The sequence below is a fragment of the Gadus macrocephalus genome, chromosome 8 (assembly GCF_031168955.1).
Source record: "Gadus macrocephalus chromosome 8, ASM3116895v1".
Classification (NCBI taxonomy): Eukaryota; Metazoa; Chordata; class Actinopteri; order Gadiformes; family Gadidae; genus Gadus; species Gadus macrocephalus.
In genome coordinates this window covers 9,699,211-9,722,101 of record NC_082389.1, presented here as the reverse complement: position 1 = coordinate 9,722,101, position 22,891 = coordinate 9,699,211, and the positions used below count along the sequence as shown (strand labels likewise).

Below are 22,891 nucleotides of genomic sequence, written 5' to 3'. Positions count from 1 at the left end.
GATGACCTATCTCCTCCTCCCTCCCTCCACCCCTCCCTCCCTGTCCCCCGGTGTAAATGGCTTCGTACTGCGACGTGATCGCGGGCTGAGGAGTTCTGAGGGCAGATCTGTAATCTGTGCTCTGTGTTGATACCGCTCTACCGCCTGATCGCTTATCTCTACACAAAACAACCCTCTTCAATTCCCGCGCTCTCTCTTGTGCTCTCTCTCTCTCTCTCTCTCTGTGCTCCTCTCTCTCTCTCTCTCTCTCTCTCTCTCTCCTATATATTTTCTCTCGCTACGCCCTCTCCTGCATGGCTTGTCTCTCGCTAATGTCTCCTTGCCATGACGAATGTAGCATGTGGAATGTTCACTAACCTTTGACCCTTGACCCCCATCTGTTCCCTTAACAGTAGCCGACGAGATTAACCTCACACCACGACCCGACCCCAACGCAGGTAAGAGCATGCTCAGGTGTATTAACAAAAATCTACCCTCTAACCCCACCCGCCCAGATGTTTTAACGAGCAAGTTGATCTACCAATCACGTTGCCTCTAGCCAAAGTAGCCTCATGACCAGAAATCTACAGATGAACAGTCCTACAATAGAAAATTATACAATTGATACAACAGAGTGAAGTGACTTCCATATTTAAACCATCATCATTCACCGATCAGCGATAAAGAGTTAACTAACACAAAACAAACAAACCAAAGGCCCAATTCAAACCCGCAACCTTATAATAGAAACTAATAACCTTCAAACCTTGGAACAAAACAAAAGCACCTACGTCTAGTCAAATTCTACAATACATTCAACGGAAAAACCGCAGAGAGGAGAGAGAGAGAGAGAGAGAGAGAGAGAGAGAGAGAGAGAGAGAGAGAGAGAGAGAGAGAGAGAGAGAGAGAGAGATACAAGTAATAGCATTTAAAGAAAAGTTTTATCCAATTTCCATGACGAGAAGGCATTTTCAATTGAACTACACTGACAACACACTCACACACACACACACACACACACACACACACACACACACACACACAGTTGATTGAAGCCGTATTAATCTGTGTTGTAGCCCTGCAGGCGACAACGTACTTTACATGAAAACTCTCCCTCTCCCTCTCTCTGTCTCTGTCTGTTTCCTATGGCTTGCACCCTCTCCAGCTATCTCACTTCCACCCTTTATCTCTCTCGCTCCCCTCACTCTCCCTTCCTCTCTCCTCCCATGCCTCCCTCCTTCCCTCTATTATAACAACAATTGCATTTGACAGCTGTCTTCTGAATAGAAGGAACACGCATGTTTCCTGTGTGTGTTTATGACGTGTGTGTGTGTGTGTGTGTGTGTGTGTGTGTGTGTGTGTGTGTGTGTGTGTGTGTGTGTGTGTGTGTGTGTGTGTGTGTGTGTGTGTGTGTGTGTGTGTGGTGGTGCACGTCTAATGAATTCAATCATTAGGCTCAGTGTCATTCGAGCATTATTATGGAATTACTCTGGAGGGGGGTGAGGAAGGGAGAGAGCGGGGTGAGAGAGGGAGGGAGAGGGTGAAGAGGGGAGAGAGAGGGAGGGGTGAGAGGAGAGAGAGGGGTGAGAGGGAGGGTGGAGAGAAGAGGAGATTGAGCAAGGGGTAAGAACGAGAAAGAGGGGATGAGAAGGGGTGAAAGGGGGAGGGAGAGGGGGCACAGAGAGGAAGTGTGGGAGGCAGGGGGGAGGCAGTATAACTCAATGAAGAGAGAATGAAAGGAAGAGGACAGGATAAAGAGGGAGATGGAGAGAGGGGAGATAGAGAGGGAGGGAGGGGGAGAGAGATGGAGGGAGATCGAGAGTGAGGGGGGAGATAGTTAGAGAAGGAAATGGAGAAAGAGAGGGGGGAGATTAAATAATTACTTACTTAGATGGAGAGAGAGGGGGATATAGAGAGGGAGATGGATAGAGAGAGAGAGGGGGAGAGAGATAGAGGGAGATGGAGAGAGAGAGAGGGGGGAGTTGGAGAGTGAGAGAGTAAGGGACAGAGAATGAATGGATAGATCACACAAAGGAATCCAAACCTGTCACCTCTCTCTTTTATTCCATCTCTCACCTTATCTCTCCCTCATACAATTCTATTCATGTATTCTATTCATCTCTCTCTTCATCTCCGTGTCCCTTGCTCAAACTTTCTGCCTCACACAGAAACCCACACACAAATACACACTCCCTGCTATAATCGCTGCGGCAACTAGCTGTTTGGTCGCTAACTCAGCGTCCAAACCAACCTATTCACAGACACACACACACAGAGCAGAAGAAGAGTGGACATTAGCAGAGGAGCAGGAGGTTCAGCAGAGTGTGTAATTGCTCATGGGAACGCGGGTGTGACTGTAGCTCTGTCGATGCATACAGGTCTCCTCCCACTGTGTCTAACCAGGTCCCAGTTCATTCACATTCTCTCTCTCTCTCTCTCTCTCTCTCTCTCTCTCTCTCTCTCTCTCTCTCTCTCTCTCTCTCTCTCTCTCTCTCTCTCTCTCTCTCTCTCTCTCTCTCTCTCTCTCTCTCTCTCTCTCTCTCTCTCTCTCTCTCTCTCTCTCTCTCATCTGAAGTACTGAACTCTTATGTTGACAAAGACAGATATAATATACCGTCTTACCTCTGTCACAAAAGGTGAGGCCTTTTCATCACTCTCACTTTGTCTGTCACTGTGTGAATAAGTGAGTAAGTGATTGATTGATTGAGTGAGTGTACGTGATTAAACCTGTGTCTACACCACTGGCCCTATCTGAATGGTTATGCGTAGATTAGAGCTAGCGTGCTAGCTCCGCTAGCGCCCATTAATCAACACCTCCGCTGTCCTGCTCAGCTAAGCTTATGATGCTAGCGATCTTGCTACCCTAGCGATGTGACGATGTTTCCTTGTGCTGTGAAATGCTACGTATATAGAGTCGGAGGCGAATCCCAAGCGGAATGGGTTTTGGAAGCTGCTGGAAAGGCTTTAGCACGATATGGTAATACACGCTACGCTTTGTTAGCCTAACGCTGCTAACATACTAGCTGTGACGTGCTGACCCTGTGTTGTGGTGACATCATCAAGGTGAGGCTGGGGCTAAAGGGACCCTGTGTCGCCACCATAGGAAACCAAATAGAGCAACTGAACTGAACCAGATCCAGAACCGGTTCGGACCGTTTCAAACCAGAGAGCAGTCGAAGAGACGTCCGAACCGACCAACCAACCAACTGCCCCCGCACACACATAGCCCAACGCTAGCCCTCACTGTGCCTACAGGAGCAATGCTACATAGTGTATCATAACCTAGCCTAGCATAGCGTAGCACAGCGGAGGACAGGGCGCTGTGTAATTGGTTGGGTGACTGGGCGTCTGAGCGCAGCATTTACATAGCGCTGGCGCCGCCGTGCTATCTTCTAGCTTCTAGGGCCACTGTGCTAGAAAGGGGAGGGGGGGGGCGTAGGGGGGGGGGGGGCTGCGTCTGCTGACTGATGAGCAGAACCAGCGGGCGGCGAGGTGGCGTTACGGGTCCATTAGGTGTGCACGGCGGGGGAGTGCACGAGGGGGCGTGCATGACAAGATGGATGCCTTTAATGATGGGAGCTGTGGCCTGACGCACTCAGAGGGGGTGTGTGTGTGTCTGTCAGTTTGTCTGTGTCGGTAATGTTATCGCTTAATGTTAATGTGTGTGTGACTGAGGGATGTCTTTTTGCTTAATGTAAGTGTTTGTTTGTAATGATTTTTTGCTTAATGTTAGTGTGCGTGTGTGTTTTTAAAGATTTTTTACTTTATGTTAGTTTGTGTGTGCAATGTATTTGCCCTCAATGTGAGCGTCTGTGTAATGTATATACGTTTGATGTGCGTGTTTGTGTGTGTGTCTGCATTATGTATGTGCGTTTACTGTGAGTGAGTGTAATGTGTGTGTGCTTAATGTAAGCGTGTGCATGCGTGCTTGTGGTTCCGAGAATGATACAGAAAGAGGGAGAGAAACAAAAGAAAGAAGAAAGATTGACTCACATTTAGGAGAGACAGAGACAAAGACAGTGAGCGAGAGTGAGAGAGAGAGGGTGAGAGGGAGAGAGAGAGGGTGAGAGGGAGAGAGGGAGAGATGGACAGAGAGGGAGAGAGAGACAAAGAGAGTGCACGGGATACAGACAGAGAGAGCAAAGACAGAGAGAGGGAGAGAGCTAGAGAGGGAGAGAGACCCATTGTGTTGGCCCCACTGAATGCTCCTGATATCTCCATTCAAGTGGGCTCACATCCAACAGTCTGTAGTCCTACTGGTGATACTGGAACGCCAGCACAAGCCTATGCTGCGCGTGTGTTCGTGTGCGTGCGTGCGTGTGTGTGTGTGTGTGACTGTGTGATTGTGTGTTATATTTAAGGGTGTGAGTCTTTGTACACCTGAGTGTCTGTGTGCATCTGGGTGTTTTTGTTTGTTTGTGTGCACCCATGCATGCGTCAATCTTTGTGTGTATGAGTGCGCTCGCATCTGTTTGCTGTGTGTGTGTGTGTGTGTGCGCATCTGTGTGTGTGCGCATTTATGTGTGTGTGCATGTTTGTGTATGTGCATGTGTGTCTGTGTTCATCTGTGTGTGTGTGTTATCACCAGCTGTGTAGATAATCAACATCAGCTCCTGTGATGACGGCCGCCAGCTTCACAGCCAATCAAATTAACCGGCCAATTAAGCCCTTAACGCACCCCACACACAGCAGCCAATCAGAGGCCCAGGGCCAGATGTGATGTGGAGTTAAAATATTGTTCTGTGTGCGCGAGCAGCGCCGCCGCCGCCATTACGGCGGGAGTTATGTATTTAAAACGGCCTTATGGAAATCCTAACAGCCTTTTAATGCCCAATAAAAGACAAGCATCTCTTAAAGAGACGGCGTCCGTTTAAGACAGCGGCAGCTGCGGGCGGCGGCGTTAGCGGAGGTGATTACGACTGAGAGCGGGTGAGGAGGAGGTCGTTAGTCTGAGGGGGGTCAGGTGATCAGACACCGCAGGGCTTGGGGCTAATAGAGAGAGGCTAACAGAGGGTGGCTAATAGAAAGGTTAACAGAGAGAGGCTAACAGAGAGAGAGGCTAACAGAGAGAGAGGCTAACAGAGAGAGAGGCTAACAGAGAGAGGCTAACAGAGAGAGAGGCTAACAGAGAGAGAGGCTAACAGAGAGAGGCTAACAGAGAGAGAGGCTAACAGAGAGAGAGGCTAACAGAGAGAGGCTAACAGAGAGAGAGGCTAACAGAGAGAGAGGCTAACAGAGAGAGGCTAACAGAGAGAGAGGCTAACAGAGAGAGAGGCTAACAGAGAGAGAGGCTAACAGAGAGAGAGGCTAACAGAGAGAGAGGCTAACAGAGAGAGAGGCTAACAGAGAGAGAGGCTAACAGAGAGAGAGGCTAACAGAGAGAGGCTAACAGAGAGAGAGGCTAACAGAGAGAGGCTAACAGAGAGAGAGGCTAACAGAGAGAGAGGCTAACAGAGAGAGAGGCTAACAGAGAGAGAGGCTAACAGAGAGAGGCTAACAGAGAGAGAGGCTAACAGAGAGAGAGGCTAACAGAGAGAGAGGCTAACAGAGAGAGAGGCTAACAGAGAGAGGCTAACAGAGAGAGAGGCTAACAGAGAGAGAGGCTAACAGAGAGAGAGGCTAACAGAGAGAGAGGCTAACAGAGAGAGAGGCTAACAGAGAGAGAGGCTAACAGAGAGAGAGGCTAACAGAGAGAGGCTAACAGAGAGAGAGGCTAACAGAGAGAGGCTAACAGAGAGAGAGGCTAACAGAGAGAGAGGCTAACAGAGAGAGAGGCTAACAGAGAGAGAGGCTAACAGAGAGAGAGGCTAACAGAGAGAGAGGCTAACAGAGAGAGAGGCTAACAGAGAGAGGCTAACAGAGAGAGAGGCTAACAGAGAGAGAGGCTAACAGAGAGAGAGGCTAACAGAGAGAGAGGCTAACAGAGAGAGAGGCTAACAGAGAGAGAGGCTAACAGAGAGAGAGGCTAACAGAGAGAGGCTAACAGAGAGAGGCTAACAGAGAGAGAGGCTAACAGAGAGAGAGGCTAACAGAGAGAGGCTAACAGAGAGAGAGGCTAACAGAGAGAGAGGCTAACAGAGAGAGAGGCTAACAGAGAGGCTAACAGAGAGAGGCTAACAGAGAGAGGCTAACAGAGAGAGAGGCTAACAGAGAGAGGCTAACAGAGAGAGGCTAACAGAGAGAGAGGCTAACAGAGAGAGAGGCTAACAGAGAGAGGCTAACAGAGAGAGAGGCTAACAGAGAGGTTAACTGGAGCACACAATGGGAGCGCAGGTTAGGCCTTTTCCTCAACAAACCAGATGGCCGCAGATTATGTGTGTATACATTATAGATTATATACATTGAATAGATTATATAGGTTGTGTCCTCACCAAGTCTCTGGTGCTCTGCGTCAGGGGGCTGGCGTTCTGCGGGACAAAGAGACGGAGAGGTGTTATAACACATTGCCACGGTAACCAGAGCACATCTGGGTCACCACGGTAACCAGAGCAACACTGGATCAACAAAGTAACCAGAGCAACACTGGGTCACCACGGTAACCAGAGCAGGCTGGGTTACCACGGTAACCAGAGCAGGCTGAGTTACCACGTAACCAGAGCAGGCTGGGTTACCACGGTAACCAGAGCACCACTGGGTCACCACGGTAACCAGAGCACCGCTGGGTCACCACGGTCAGGAAGCTGTGACATCACCAACACCTATCAGACGATTCAAAAGGCGAATCCAGTTCAGATCAATACCAAGCTGTTTAAAATCCTTGCGGTAAACAGAGAGTAGAGAGCAGAGAGCCGCCCGGATCAACACTTCCTCAAGGAGTTCTGTCTATGAAAGCACAGCATGATGCATCGAGGCAGAGGGCCCATGAGCAAGGCAGCCATGGCGCCAAGGAGACGAGAGGACGAATGTGTTGTCAAGGAGACAAGAGGATGCGTATGAACGAAACGACTAAACGACGAACGACTAAAAAAAGGCAGCAAGGGGAGAGGAGAGCGGGGTCAGTCTGCTCTGAACGCCGGCAGAGAGCGCTCTGACCAGATCCCAAATCGCTGGCTCCCGCCCTACTCCCGGCTCTGTGACGGCGAATAGTTGTGGACACCTTGCTTGTCGCGCGCGCTAAACGCACAACACAACACAAAAGGTTACATTCCGACGTGTCCTCCCTCAGTACCTCGCACGCCGCGCAAATGTAGCACCGCCCGCTACAGATCACATGCGATGGACTCGAACACCGCCGCACCCCAGCGAACCCCCCTCCGCAGATCAACCCGTTTGACCGCCTGCGTTCGGTTACACACGGCGTCGACACCGCTTTAATAAAACCGACGGGCTCCCTCTGTCCGTCTGTCCCCGGGAGATACGCTTTGATGGAGGCTCTGCGTCTCCACGCCGACGCAGACCCCCTCGGCCCCCCCCCCCCCTCTTTCCGCCCGCCCCCCCCCCCCCCCATCAGATAAACCCCTCACTCGCAGGGAGCCATCAGCCGCCTCTCATCCCCTGATAGCCATCGCCCCCCCCCCCCCCCCCCCCCCCCGGCATAGCGCTCGCTCTGACAGCCTGCGATCGGGCCGGGCACCAGAGTGGCTGACTGGTTCCCCGCGACGCTGATTACGGACCCCGGTCGGCCCTTGATGGTGGGCTATCGGGTCCTGGGGGCCCGGGGCCGTGTGGAGAGGGTTTGTGATAACGCTGGGCTGTGGGGGCTGTAGAGCGATCTAGAACTAAGGCTTTTATGTTTAGCAATCTTCTCATGAAGTTGTCTTCGTGGTTTGAACGTACCAAAGTGGGAACTCATTTCTAGTTGTATTGTAAAGTTTGAACTGCTTTCTCTGACACATCAAACAGGTGGTTAAAGGCGGTTTAAACCGGTCCCTGCGTTTAGGTTTTCCCGCCTAATCGGAACAAGAAACGGCCATCTTGTGAGGAGTCCGACTCCGGCGTCGTGTTTTAACTTAAAGCCGCGTCGCTTCTCCTGATGAATGCTGGGTAGCATCTGTCACCGCCGTGCAGAACACCTCCTTCAGGGACGGCGGCTGAATTAGCGAACGCTCGCGTGAGTTATGAAGACGTCAAGCTGGGCCGACATCTGCTGGGTGGAGCGACAGACGCTCAGAGGAACGCTTAGACGCACGCTTAGACGCACATGGCGCTTTGAGGCACCTACAATTGTGTGCGTTTGTTAAGGTGTGTGTGTTTGTTTTAGTAAAGGTGTGTTTGCTAAGGTGTGTGTCCACGCACACATATGCGTTGGTGTGGGGGAGAGTGTGTGCATGTGTATGTGCGTGTAGTCTCTGATGGGTGTGTGGAGACTATAGAATCACAGGCATGTAAATCAGGTGCAACCATTGATCTCTCTCTCTCTCTCTCTCTCTCTCTCTCTCTCTCTCTCTCTCTCTCTCTCTCTCTCTCTCTCTCTCTCTCTCCCTTGTCGTTTGAAAGGATTCAACTGCTTTACGGAAATGTAGCCAATCAGCTCGGCGAAGAGAGAGCGAGAGAAGGGGGTGAGAGAGAGAGACAGAGAGCGAGAGGGGGGAGAGAAATAAAAAAGAGTGAGAGTCACACAGAGTTGCAGAGAGACAGCTGAGTGAAATCAGGTGAATGTGAATGAAGGTGTGAGATTGAGTAGAAAGAGAAGCAGGAAAAGGTGAATGTTGTTACGACGCCAACTGAAGCTAATGTTGCGCGGGGCTGCTACACTGAGAGCGAGCAGACGTTATGGACTTGATCTAAAATGGAGAACATTTGAGAGATGGGGGATAAAATGTGGGTAATACCAGTTTATTACCCCAATCACTCTCCCCCATCCCAATACACACACACACACACACCCCCCCCCCCCCCCCGTACCGCGTCTCGCGGCAGGAAGCTGTCCTCCTGTCTCAGCACCAGCAGCTTCACAGCTCCGCCCATGGGCGTGTTCCGGAGCAGCGACACCACCTCCTCCTGGCTCCGCCCATGCAAGTCCACGCCGCTCACCTGCGCAGGTACGTTAGTGTTAGAGTTAGCTCGCTGCTAAAACACCTGGAACAGCAGCTGTCAGTCCACCAGGACACAAGCCCTGATGACCGTATTAAAGAATACAAATCACAACTACTTAAGGCTTTGTATACGTCTTTACAAATTATACGTATTAATGTTCAAGAGTCACTTAGATGTTTAAAAGCCTTGGTTCAGTAGTTAATGTGGAGCTTATGCGACAATTCAACACAAAACGAACCACAGTTAAACAAAGCTGTTTGTCCTGATGCAGATTAAAGGGACAGTCCAGTATACTGACTGGCAGGGTCATTTGCCCACCATGCATCTGGGTGGATCTTGCTGATTAAAGGTACAGTCCAGTGGACAGACTGACTGATTCACCCACCATACATCTGGGTGCATCCCCCCCTCCCACCCCTTGTGATGTCACTAGAGGGTGGGTTCTGAAACTGACCCCCCTCCCCCCCACCGCGCGGTGACCTCACCTCCATCAGCCGGTCCCCCGCCTTCAGGCGGCCATCTTGGATGGCGGCCCCCCGGGCCAGGATGTTCTTGACGTAGATGGGCGCCGAGCCCCCGATCGGGACGTCCCGCGATGTGATGCTGAAGCCCAGACCCTCCGGACCTAAGGCGGCGTCGCAGCACACACAGGAAGTGACACGGTTAGAACGGTGAGGCCGGACAGGTAATGAAACGGTTTGAACAGGGAAGCCGGGAAGGAAGTGGCACGGTTGGAACCGGGAATTGTAATCCTTGAAAATTATGAAATGTTTTATTTGAAATTCTTAAAATTTGAAAACTTAAAATTTTTACAAATTCAAATTTTAATTGTCAATTATTTATTTTTTATGCAAAAATCACCACCTTGTGGTTAAATAGTTCCCTTTCAGAACCGGCCACTAGTCATATTGTCATGCAGCAGAACGAAGGTCTCTGATTGGTCGCTACACACATAGACCTGCCGCGTTTGGATTGGAGCTCCGAGCGAGGAGTTTAGACAGCGGCAGGAAGTGATGCGGTGAGTCAGAAGACGAGCCGCTCTGGGGAAACGCCCGAACCCTCCCAACGTCTGTGGCTGCCGCCGACCAGAAGAACAGAACAGCCTGAGGGCGAGCACCGCCCAGACTGAACAGACCCGTGGTCCGCTACAGCCTCGCTCCCTCCCCGCTACACCCCACACTCTCTTACTCCTCCCCCTCAACTCCCCCACTCCTCCCCCTCCCCCCTCCCCTCCCCTCCACCGTCCACCTACTCATCAGGCGAGGAGCTAATGGAATGAAAGGCGTCCCCGTCCTCCCGCTCGTCTCCCGGTGTGGACAGATGGCGCCGCCGGGTTGGTTTATTTATTAATTTCCCGGGCTGGGGTCCAACGCCCTCCTCCCCCTCTCCTCTCTCCCCCCAGCGAGGGAAACCGGTTCCGTTTTAAACTCCAGCGGCCATATGGTACGTCCCGGTCCTGCTCCCTGCCCGGGGTTTGACAGACACCGGGACCCTTGGGTGCTTAGCAACCGCCTCCGCGGCCGTGGCGACGGCAGCAGAGCACCTGACAGCTGGCACAGGTGGGGCGGGCCGGGCCAGCTGTCCGTCAAAAGGCTGCACCCGCGGGATTGGCCGATGTTTACGTTTTTTTGCAAGGGAGATAAATCCTGCTGACCAATGGCGTTTGACCTGAGTTTGACCTCAGTCTGACCTGCTTACCATCGGGTCAGTGAAGAGCAGGTGTGGCTCTACCGAGGTCTACAGGTGGACTGTGGACACTGGGATTCCAACCCAGAACCTCCCGACAGGGATTGTAAACGCTGAGCCTGACCCTCCCGACACCCTGACCTCCATTTGACCTCAAACTGAGGCTGGATTCCTCTGAGTCGACTGAACCAGGAACACACACACACACCAGGAAACAGCTCCACATCAAACAGCGTGCCACCGTCCAATCAGAACGATCACGGCGGTCAGGTGGCGCCTGGCAGCCCAATGAGGTCAGACCTACGTCATAAGTGTGGTTGGGGCTCACCTTTCTTCAGCAGGATGTTCAGCCTCCTCCCCACCTTCTTGGTGAAGCCGCCGAGGGCAGGGGCGGAGCCTTGCCCGCGCTGTGGCGAGGGGGCGTGGCCTGTGGGGGGCTTGGCGGCGGGGTGGGGCAGGGTGGCGGCCCCACCCCCGGGGGGGTAGGGCCCCGGCCGCTCCGCCCCGGGGTGGTCCAGGAGCGGCGAGTGGGCGTGCGTCTGTGAGGCGTGGCGGGCGACGCCCACGCGCGGGGGCAGGCCGTGGTCGGAGGCGGAGCTCCCGCCCAGCGAGTCGGGGCTGAAGCGGTCCGAGCCGTACGAGGAGCCCGACGGCGTGCGGCCGTCCCCCAGGGACATCGCCTCGTACCGCGACTTCAGCGCCGACGGAACCACGTGGAACACGATGAGGGGCGACCGCATGGCCTGACGGAACATGTTCTGGGCCCTGGGGGCGGGGCACAGAGGGGGGCGGGGTCAGAGAGGGGGCGGGGACACAGAGGGGGGAGGGGCAGAGAGGGGGGCGGGGCAGAGAGGGGGGAGGGGGCAGAGAGGGGGGCGGGGCAGAGAGGAACATGGTTTAGGGACGTGAGGCAGAACAAAAACAAGCGCCAATTGGGGTCGCCAACTGCATAAAGGTGGGTTAGAAGGGTGACAAATTCAGATAACTTTATTGAACCCGAGGGGAACACTACCACTACCACACCACTCTACTCTACAGTCTTATAGGTCCTCATAAGCCTCTACTGTAGAGTAGGGTCTTAGGGAGTTCCTCCTAAGTCTCTGCATGCATGTCCTTCCTGCCTTGTTAGTGTTTCCACTCCGGTCGGGAGCGTCTGAGTTTACAGAAGACATGAGGCCCACTGTCATGTTGAGCCTGGAAATCCCCAACCATGTCTACACACACACACACACTCCAGCCAACATTCTCACACACACACACACACCAGCTCTCTCTCACACATATTCTCAGTCTCTGAAACACACACACAAACGCGCACACACACACAAACGCGCACACACACACACACACACACACACACACACACACACACACACACACACACACACACACACACACACACACACACACACACACACACACACACACACACACACACACACACACACACACACCATCTCCCTCCATCTGCAGGCGGTAAGCGAACACTTGTTGCTGGCTTCAGGCCTATAAACACACAGAGCCAGCACTATCCCATAATAATACCCATAATCCTCTCATTTGGCGGCAGATGAAGGGGGCTCCAGCAGAGGATTGTGTGTGTGGTAGGGGGGGGCAGTAGCTCCTTGTTAGCCACACCTGTTACACCACCCACCATACTCTGGGATGAGCCCTCACCGCTACGTCACCACTAAGAGCCTTAGCATGACCATGAAACACCTCCACCCTAAAGCAGACCCCTACTCTACAACCCCCACTGATAACATGACCCACCTCCACCATCAGCAGACCACTGCTCTACACCACCCACTACAACCACCACCCAATACCCTGACCCACCTCCATCAACATCACCCCCTCCACCCCTCACTCAGACCCCCCCCATACACACTGATCCACCCCCACCCCCACCCCCACCCTCAGACAGCTGGGCCAGGGGGGCGATAATAAAAACATGAGCTCGGGGCCCTCCTCTGAATCCCCCGGCCCCGTAGTGACCGGCCAAGAGGCCCCTCACGTTGTTTGCGAGTTCGATTCCCATTTCCTAGTCGTTGGGAGGCAACGTTCCCAAGACCAGGAACGCCAGGAATGTGGACCCTAATCCCTCAGCTTTCAAATACATGCGTGTGAGTTTTATGTGCGTGTGAGTTTTGTGTGTGTGTGTGTGTGTGTGTGTGTGTGTGAGTTTTGTGTGTGTGTGTGTGTGTGTGTGTGTGTGTGTGTGTGTGTGTGTGTGTGTGTGTGTGTGTGTGTGTGTGTGTGTGTGTGTGTGTGTGTGTGTGTGTGTGTGTGTGTGTGTGTGTGTGTGTCTGTGCATGTGTGTGCATGTGTGTGTGTGTGCGTTAAGAGTGCTCTATCACACAGCATGTCTCCCTGAACAACAGAAGCTATGAATTATGCATCCTGCAGAAGACTGGAGGTAGCGCGTTTATTCTGACAACACGCACCAGAGGTCGAGCGGCGCTACACTAGGGAGCAAGCTAGGTAGCTAACAGCTAGGTAGCTAACAGCTAGATAGCGGACATGTGACTCAGTGTGAAACAACAGCGCTCACTTCAGGGATATGCGGCAGAAGGGAAAGGGGAGGTGGGAGGGGGGGCACGCTAACCACACAGGTGGTACACCCTGCAGTGGCCGCAGGTTTGATTCCCAGCTGCGGCCCTAGGCTACATTCAATTCCTTCTCTGCTTCAGCCTGCTCCTCCATCTCTCCTCGTGGTCCCTGTCCGTGAAACAATGAATCAAGGAAACTAAAACAACGTGTACAGCTGATGAAGTCGGTCTGTGTCGTTACTTTGCTCTCAATATCGTTTGACATTGAACTCAACTGGTCACAGTAAGCCCACCGTATGTAGCACAGTATGCTACATACTATCACCACGTCGTGCTACCTGCTGGACAGGTGCTACACAGAGCAGGGCGGAGGATGCTAATGCCGAGCTACGGCTATGTCAGCAGGAGCCGTGGGGGCCGAGCCCGGGAAGCTAAGGGACCAGTGAGGCCAGCAGAGCTGTGAATAATGCACTCCTCTAAGAGGGACGCTAGCCTAAACAGGCACAGGACGGGTTAGCCTAGCATAGTGTGGAGGACAGTCTGTAGCCGAGCGAGGGAGGACATTTACATTGAGGGCGTCTAGAAGAGTCTTTAATCCAAAGCGACACACAATAAGTACGACTGTCAGAAGAAAGAGAAGCAACAATATATCGCTGTTGGTGCAGTAAGGATGTTAGTAGGACCAAGTGCCAAGCACCAACAACCGCTAGGTTAACCCCGTTATTCCCCGTATACAACAAAGATAGCTAGGGTAAGATGCTACACAATGCTTAGTACTATTTTTAAGTGCCTGGACGTACAACACACAGTAAGTGTGTCAGAGGAGGGTGAGGGGGTGGGGGCGGGGGGGGGATGAAGGAGGAGGCTATGCAGAGTCTAGGTGAACTCTGTACAAGGGAGTATTGCGGGAGGAAAGTCTGTGGGTCTTACTGTTCGAAGCGCGTGTTGCGCAAGTCCGTGTTGTTGATGCACACGATGCAGTCGTTCTCCTCGAACAGCTCCTGCTGGTCCGCCTTGCCCCCCCGCTCCAGGCGCTTCACCAGCAGGCCCAGGGTCCTGCAGGGAACGGTACAGATCGGTTAAAAAGAGCGGGAAAACCCTACTCAAAATGGCAGGCCGTGTCAGTTATTTCTAACAGCAAGGATGTGGCGGTTAAAGAATAAACTGTTGTATGACAAGATATCTATATACATATATATGAATACAGTTTATAATAAATGGATGTTTTCATCTCACAAATGTATTTAAAATGACCATTGAAACCAGACTACATTGGCGTGTCATGCCTCCCTCAAACGCACACTGATGAACTATGAGTTCTCCCTATGGGTGCTGTCTTATGCAGGTTAGTTAAATAATGTATTTATTTTTATTTATTTAAGTAAGACTGCAGTTTAACCAACGGCTAATGCCACCACTCATGGAAGCTAGTTCCTCAGTGGCAGTTAATGGAACAGTCTGTAAAACTAGCGCTCAGACTGGGAAGAGGAGCAGCACATGATGGGAACAGACTTCAGAAGCTGATGCTGGTGTAAATGTTGGCGTGTCAAGTTTTTTAGCTACAGCTATCTGGAGCTAAACTAGACTGATGGCTCTCCTTAGTGAATTAAAACAAACACCTGTTATCCTCCGATAAACATTACGTTTAGTTCTGTGTTTATTTATTCATCGACTTTGCCCGTGACTTTGAGGAAAGGCTTGCTTCCTCAGTGAACCCCCACTCCACCGCTTATAATCCACTAGATCTGATTATGGAGGTGTGTGTGTGTGTGTGTGTGTGTGTGTGTGTGTGTGTGTGTGTGTGTGTGTGTGTGTGTGTGTGTGTGTGTGTGTGTGTGTGTGTGTGTGTGTGTGTGTGTGTGTGTGTGTGTGTGTGTGTGTGTTGAGTTCACAGGTTCAAACAGATTACCCCAGACAGCCCCGCCCGCTAACACAATCAGACATTTTACGGGGGCTCTTCTTATTCCCGGGATGAAAAGCCACACTAGCTCTCCTAGCGCTGCGCCGCGCTAACTCTCTTAGCGCTGCGCTAGTTTTCTTGTGTTCATTGGCTCCACCAATGAACACAGAACCCCCCCCCAATGTGATTATGAACCCTGATGGAGGGAGGGGGGGGGGGGGGGAGATGCGGGGCAGGAAGTGCCCCGCATCACCGCGCCAAGCGTGACCACGGCAACGTGATGTTATCACAGACCGGCGATGAGTTCCACGACGGAGTCGCTGCCGCCGCCGCCGCCGCCTCCTCCTCTCGGTCGCCCCCGGCGACCTAATCTGGTTGTCACGGCGACGCTGCGCTGCGCGGCCCGGGCGTGGCGGCGGCGGGGAGACTGATACGGAGCGCCTCTTATCAGGGGAGGGATTATCTCCGCCGACGCAGAGAGCCGGGAACGCTTTCTACGAGAGCCATGTTCGGCGGAGCTTAGAGAGATAAGTATCAATATATAGGTTTTAATATATATATATATATATATATATATATATATATACTGTGTATATCTACACACACACACACACAGGGAGGGGCGAGTGATAGGGTGTGTGTTGGTCCAACGTGAGGCAGCACCTCCGATTGGGGAGGGGCCCCTCTGAGTGGGGGAGGGGCCACTCTCAGTTGGGGAGGGGCTACGATGAACTGATGCTGCAGGTGTTCTGAACAACGGGATGTGATCCACATCCTTTCCTCCATCTCTATTCCTATGAAGTCATCCAGCAGCCACTGTCGTCTTCAGGGACTTCCAGGGAATCCAGACCCTCATCAGGGAGCAGGGAGGGGTCAGAGGTCACCTGGCTCTAGGAGGCCTCCAGGTCAGACTGGGGACATTGGGGATCGAACCCAGAACCTGGGGCTAGTCAACAGAGCGGCCCCTAGGCCATCCTGCTCCTCTTCCACAGTGGGACGGTTTAGAACCGAAGACCCGCTCACAGACGGGCCTGACCCAGGTCAGGGGTCAGAGGTCACCCTCAGGCTGGTGATGGAAAGGTCCAGAGTCCAGAGGGGTTAGTCCCAGGGACCTCAACCCAGCTGTACCTGGGCCTCTGGGGGGGCGGGGGGCTGTGATCGCCACATCCTGAACTAATATCACACGGGGAAATGTACACCGCATTCCTCACATAGCAGACCCACTGCTGGGGAGGGCCTCTACTACGGAGGGCCCCTGTGTGTGTGTGTGTGTGTGTGTGTGTGTGTGTGTGTGTGTGTGTGTGTGTGTGTGTGTGTGTGTGTGTGTGTGTGTGTGTGTGTGTGTGTGTGTGTGTGTGTGTGTGTGTGTGTGTGTGAGCGCTAAAGAAATACAGAAAATATAATTAACAGTACGGTGTGTGTGTGGCTGTGCGCAAAAACAGAACCTCAGCAAAAACATATCTCTCCTCCCTCCTCTCCCCCCATATCTCCCCTCAATATCTCTCTCTACCTCCCTCCCCTCCATACTTTCCACCACCTCCCCCCCCCCCCCCCCCAGCCCTCTCCCTCCCCCTCTGGTTACCTGCGGTCCCTGGAGCTGAAGGGCACCACGTGGATCCCCAGGGGGCCGCCGTCGTTGGTCACCTCCACCAGCCGCACCATGCCTCTGGGGGGGGAGGGGGAGTGAGGAGGGAGTGGGGGGAAGGAGCAGAGGGGGGAGGGAGGAACAGAGGGAGGGAGGGAGTGATGAAGGGGAAAACAAGAGAACACATGAATCAGGTGGTGCAGAAACAGCCGAGCGGTGAGAGAATTAAAAAGAGGCGGAAAGTGAAGTAGAGAGAAGGATCCAGACCAGCCAATCACATGCAGAGGACCCCCCCGGTGAGCTCACCCCCAACCCGGGGAGAGGCTTCAGCCGTCATCACAGCTAGCATCACCTAGCAGTTTGCTAATTAGCTTGCTAAGCTCAAAGTAAGCTACGTAAGCTTTCTTAGTAGCGCTACGTAGCACTTCATTAATTAGCTTACTAAGCTAGAAGTCTGCCGTTGGCATACTTGGTGAAGTTAGCTTAACCCCTCGTCGTCTTAACCCTTTGTTTTGAGGGTTTACTAAAACCAACAGCATACCTGGAAACTTCAAATCAAACTTTCAGATTTCTCATCAGAACTCCTGTTATGACTTCAGACTTTTCAGGAAACTCTCGTTGATGCTATTTTATCTAATATTATATTCCATTAAAAAGGAAGACGTGTGTAAACGACAGCAGATGTCGGTGTAATTGGAATTTCTCGGTGACTTCATCAACCGATAACTTCAGACTCCTTCAGTTAAACTCAAGTGAATCGGAACCAGTGAGAGAAGCTAAACCTCGTCATTTCCCTGTGTTGTTTAAACTGCTTTGATAAAAACAAGGTGTCATTAATCATCAAATATCTGCACGTTACCATGGGGACCGCGCCGTTAACTGATTTAGAACACAACATTCTGCATTGTAATTAAATCCCTGATCTAATTGAATGGTTTGTCCACACGTCCCGGGCCCACCACAACAACAACAACACAAACAACACAAATAATACAAACAGAGCGGAGATATCAGCCTTCACAGTCAGAGCGCGGTGTACCGCATGTAGCAGAGCCACGGGTCAGTGGGTTCCTACAGCACCATTAAACCACGAGGAAGAGGAGGAGGAAAAGGAGGAGGTAGGGTCAGAGCCACCAGCGGAATAAACAAACAGTACCTGAATATTAAACTGCCGAGCATCGCGCAGCCGAGCGGAACAAACAAACCACTCCGGTTAATGCCCGCGGGCAACGGGTGACTGCGCCGAGGAGCGCTAGCACACACCGCTAACGGGATCACAACAACCTGACCATATCACGCACGTTAGCGGTACAAGCTAGCACTCAGCCATAGCATGTACCCCTAGCATGTACTGCTAACATGTGTGTTATGGTCAACGTGACAATGACAACTTGATCATAATACAGATGTTAGCAGTACATGCTAGCACTCAATGGTAGCATGTGCCGCTAACGTGTACTGCTAACATGCGTGTTATGACCATAAAACCAAAAGACCCAATGACCCAATTCTGGGATCATCCATTTTCGGAATATCGTGATCTTTGGAAAACATGGAGGTTGTGACATCACCAACTGATCCGATGAACTGTATTATTTATTGATGTAATAAATTGGAAGTCTGGTCAGTAGTTCAGTTAATAAATTCATGTTAGCCATACACGAAATGTGAACGAGTTCGTGAGCCAAACGTTAGTCCGTGCCCCCTGTGCAGCCATTCTGCTTTGTGATTGGTAGACTTACTCTATGTTCCGTACGGGGACATGGTCCAGGAAGGAGTCTGCGCTCCCGACCGGCTCGATCCGGCCGTTCTCCTCCGTGGACTCCTCGTCCTGGAACGCAAGAGGTAAGGAGGTCAGAGGTCAGAAAGTCAGGGTCAAACACACGTCAACAGGTGACATCATCATGACATCAATTTAAAACAGAGAGAGATTAAGCAGTATACTAAAGACTGAATTACATCAGAAACACACAATCAAGAGCTTTAGATGAATATATCTGTATAAGATGAGTGTATCAGTAAAGTTTCAAACAAGTTTGGTGTCCTTGACTAGGAAAATAAAAGAGACAATATAAATGACACACTCAGATACGCACACACACACAAAAGACCATAGAAGAATCCTCTCACACACACTCTGTGGGGAGAGAGTGGAGGAGTGGTGAATCATTACATTTTCATGGCGACAGACGGGATGAGGATTATGCTTCCCCGGCAACCAGCCCCAGCAACGCACCATGGCAACCCACCGCCTCATCAGTGTGAAGATGAGCCTGCAGTGACCGTGTCTGCGGTACCGTTACCATGGCAGCAGAGAGCACTGGGGCCAAGGGGTGTGTGTGTGTGTGTGTGCACGCGTGCGTGCGTCTGTGTGTGTTGGAGGTGCAGTGCATTATGGATAATAGCATGTCTGTGTGAGTGTGTTTGTATATGATTATGTGTGTGTATATTATGAATAATTAAATGTTGTTCTGGGGGGGTAATGGCCAGACTGGCAGACCACTTTGACCTCTTAGAGTGTGTGCATGTGTATGTGAAAGTTTAGATTCAGTCTCATTAAAGATTCAATCTGAGAGTCCATTGAGACCTGTCCTCCTCTCTCACTCAATCTAGTAGTCTGAGTGTGTGTATCTATAAGTTTATGTGTGCAAGTATCTGTATCTATATGCATGTGTGTGTGACTGTGGGTGTGTGTGCCGGTGTCTTTGTGTGTGTATGTGTGCCTGTGTGTGTATGTGTTTGTGCACACACAGTGCCCGGCTGAATGAATCTCCTGGAAGCACTCAGTGCTCGTTGGCTGCCCTCCTGTCACTGTGCACGCTCTTATTGTGTCAGACGCTCTTATTGTGTCAGGCAGAACCAATCGATCTCCGCCCAGCGCGGCAGAGGAGCTGGAGTGGAGCCTAATTAAGTTTGCTCTTCCTGCTCAGACCCTTGCAGTCACAGCCTGAGGAAGGCACTGGGTGGTAGCATTACACTAGCACAACAGCTAAAATGACAGGTAGCAAAACTATGCTAGTGCGACTTGCAACCACAAACTTCAGCTAGGACAATCAGCAGCATGACTGTTGGCTAGCGCAACTGCTAGCATGACCGTTAGCAAGGCTGCTACACCGACCGCGTCCAGTGACAATCTAGCACAATACAGGCGTAACAGCTAAGCAGACCAGTGGCCCGACACAGGCTAGCTAGCATGAGTTACTTCTAAATGACGTTAAATTTGTTCAGTCTGGACACAAACAGAGGAAAACTGTTTTATCTGCACAGAAAATTACTGCTAAGGCTGGTTATTATTATACAAAGAAACATGGATTCAATATTGAAAATATTAACAATTGGTTCATATATCAAACAGTGAAATACAATTAAAGAGATTGGGACCAAAAGGACATTTTAGGACAATTACGAGAGGGATTTGATTGACAGGTTGCTTTTCCTCTGTAGAACCCAAACGCATCACCGGCGGTGCAGGTTCCCTCAAATAACGCGCACTCGTTTAATTAGTTGCCATGGTTACCCGACACTGGGGTAACGACGAGGTGGGGCGTGAGGATGGAACACGCCCATCACTCACTCTGGGAGGAACCTAACCTCTGAGTGAGGAGAGAGGAGAGAGGAGAGAGGAGAGAGAGAGAGAGAGAGAGAGAGAGAGCCTGCCAGAGGCACAAGGATAACACTGCATGGACGTGTGTGTGTGTCACATCAGAGCTAAATGCTTTGTCACCACCAGACTGCACAGAAACACACAAATTGAACACCTTGTGTTGGTGAAAGATAAACAATGCTGTGACTAACAGCACGTACACTCTAGCTAACTGTAGTCTAACATGGCCTCACTCTCACACACAGGCCTTTTTAGGACAATCTGTCAAAACAACTATTACATAAACATTCACCTAGACGCTCCGACACACGCACACGATATGACTAACATCACACTCACTGTATCGTATGCTACAATGAATCAGATACAACAACACACACGGACAGAGCCATTCTCTCGCACTCCCTCTCTCTCTGTATTCCTCTCAGGTCTATTATATTCTCCTTTCTTCTCCTCTTCACTGGTAAACCATCTCCATCTCCCTTGCTCTCCCATTCCCTTCCTCCCTCTCGCCCGTGTAACTCTCCCTCCCTCCCTCCCTCCCTCCCTCCCTCATCTTCCCCAGTCCCTCCCTCTCCCCCCTCTCTCCCCTGTGTAACTCTCCCTCCTTCCCCATTCCTGTAACTAGCCTGTGTTAGGGGTCTACAGAGTGTGTGATAGTCTGGACCCCCGCAGAGGGGACACACCTAGGGGGACCCCCTCCAGTCCTCACGGGGCCCCTGAAGAGGCCAGCCCTGGAGAGACCGTACCCCTGATCAGCCTGGACTCTGCTCACTTGAGTCAGTTATTAGATTCATATAATAGCTTATGGATACTAAACTCTAATAATGAATAGTAATACTATGTTATAGTTATTGTTTTGGATATATTACTCAGCCGCTCACAGTGTTAACAATGCTAGCTTAGCGAGCGCGGTGACGTAGCGACGGGAGCCATAGCGATGGGAGCATTAGCGGAGGCTAGCTGTTAGCGCGGTCCCCTGCTGCTGCCTCACATCTCGCCTCTCTCTGATCGCCCAAAAGATGGCGGGAACGGACGCGCGCGAAGACAACATTGTTTTCTGTGTCTACGTGTGGGTGTGAGAATGTGTGTGTGTGTGAGTGTGTGTGCTTCAAAGTGTTTTGCAACAGGTGTAACGCGAGCATATTGTCTTTCTGAAAAGATTTTTTGGGACCATCTGTCCAAACAAACAACGAGGTCATGTTCAGCTCTGATTGTGCGTGTGCGTATCTGTGGTTGTGTGTGTGTATCTATGTCTATGTGTGTGTGTGTGTGTGTGTGTGTGTGTGTGTGTGTGTGTGTGTGTGTGTGTGTGTGTGTGTGTGTGTGTGTGTGTGTGTGTGTGTGTGTGTGTGTGTGTGCGTGTGTATGTGTGTGTATATGTGTGTGTGTGTGTGTGTGTGTGTGTGTGTGTGTGTGTGTGTGTGTGTGTGTGTGTGTGTGTGTGTGTCTGTGTGTCTGTGTGTTTGTGCTGGGAAAGGTGTGTGTGGAGGTGGGTGGTTGTGTTATGTGCGTGTCTAGGCTATGGCAGGAGACCAAAGATAGAAAGAATAATAGAGAGAGAGAGAGCGGAACCGATACAGAGAGAGAGATGAAAGGAATATAAATAATATAAATGCCTAATAGAGGGGAGAGAGAGAACAAATGGATGAATCAGAACATGTATGACAGCACAACATGAAGGTTGCGTGTGTTATATCGTGGATATCGTGTTGTGATTTATGAGGCCTGTGTCCGTCTCCAGAGACAGAGATAGAACTTAACTAGGATGTGTGTGTGTGTGTGTGTGTGTGTGTGTGTGTGTGTGTGTGTGTGTGTGTGTGTGTGTGTGTGTGTGTGTGTGTGTGTGTGTGTGTGTGTGTGTGTGTGTGTGCGTGCGTGTCTGTTTAAAGGTGGTACCACAGGGGAACAACAGAACAGTTTTAATATATGTCGAGGTAATGTGGACTCGACCACAAAAGGGCACCCTGTTGTAGTATATCCTCGCGTGCTCTACTATATCCTAGCTTGTTCTAGTAAATTCAAGTGTGTTCTCGTATATTCTAGCGTGTTCTAGTCTACCCTAGCGTGTCCTAGTCTATCCTAGCGTGTTCTAGTCTATCCTAGCGTGTTCTAGTATATCCTAGCGTGTTCTAGTCTATCCTAGCGTGTTCTAGTCTATCCTAGCGTGTTCTAGTATATCCTAGCGTGTTCTAGTCTATCCTAGCGTGTTCTAGTATATCCTAGCGTGTTCTAGTATATCCTAGCGTGTTCTAGTATATCCTAGCGTGTTCTAGTCTATCCTAGCGTGTTCTAGTCTATCCTAGCGTGTTCTAGTATATCCTAGCGTGTTCTAGTCTATCCTAGCGTGTTCTAGTCTATCCTATCGTATCCTAGTCTATCCTAGCGTGTTCTAGTCTATCCTAGCGTGTTCTAGTCTATCCTAGCGTGTTCTAGTCTATCCTAGCGTGTTCTAGTCTATCCTAGCGTGTTCTAGTCTATCCTAGCGTGTTCTAGTCTATCCTAGCGTGTTCTAGTCTATCCTAGCGTGTTCTAGTCTATCCTATCGTATCCTAGTCTATCCTAGCGTGTTCTAGTCTATCCTAGCGTGTTCTAGTCTATCCTAGCGT

The 22,891-nt window shown here is 51.1% G+C and overlaps 1 protein-coding gene across 1 annotated transcript in view; it reads right to left on the bottom strand.

Moving 5' to 3' along the window:
* The window catches only part of pard3ab (par-3 family cell polarity regulator alpha, b), a 51,337-nt gene that overhangs the window by 23,729 nt on the left and 4,717 nt on the right, over window positions 1–22,891 (bottom strand). Inside the window, exons 3-9 of the mRNA XM_060058699.1 lie at window positions 18,421–18,509; window positions 16,676–16,759; window positions 14,124–14,249; window positions 10,970–11,406; window positions 9,441–9,580; window positions 8,824–8,952; window positions 6,351–6,386 (exon numbers count right to left, since the gene is read on the bottom strand). Coding sequence (XP_059914682.1) covers window positions 6,351–6,386; window positions 8,824–8,952; window positions 9,441–9,580; window positions 10,970–11,406; window positions 14,124–14,249; window positions 16,676–16,759; window positions 18,421–18,509 — 1,041 coding nt within the window. The remainder of the gene's footprint in view (window positions 1–6,350; window positions 6,387–8,823; window positions 8,953–9,440; window positions 9,581–10,969; window positions 11,407–14,123; window positions 14,250–16,675; window positions 16,760–18,420; window positions 18,510–22,891) is intronic.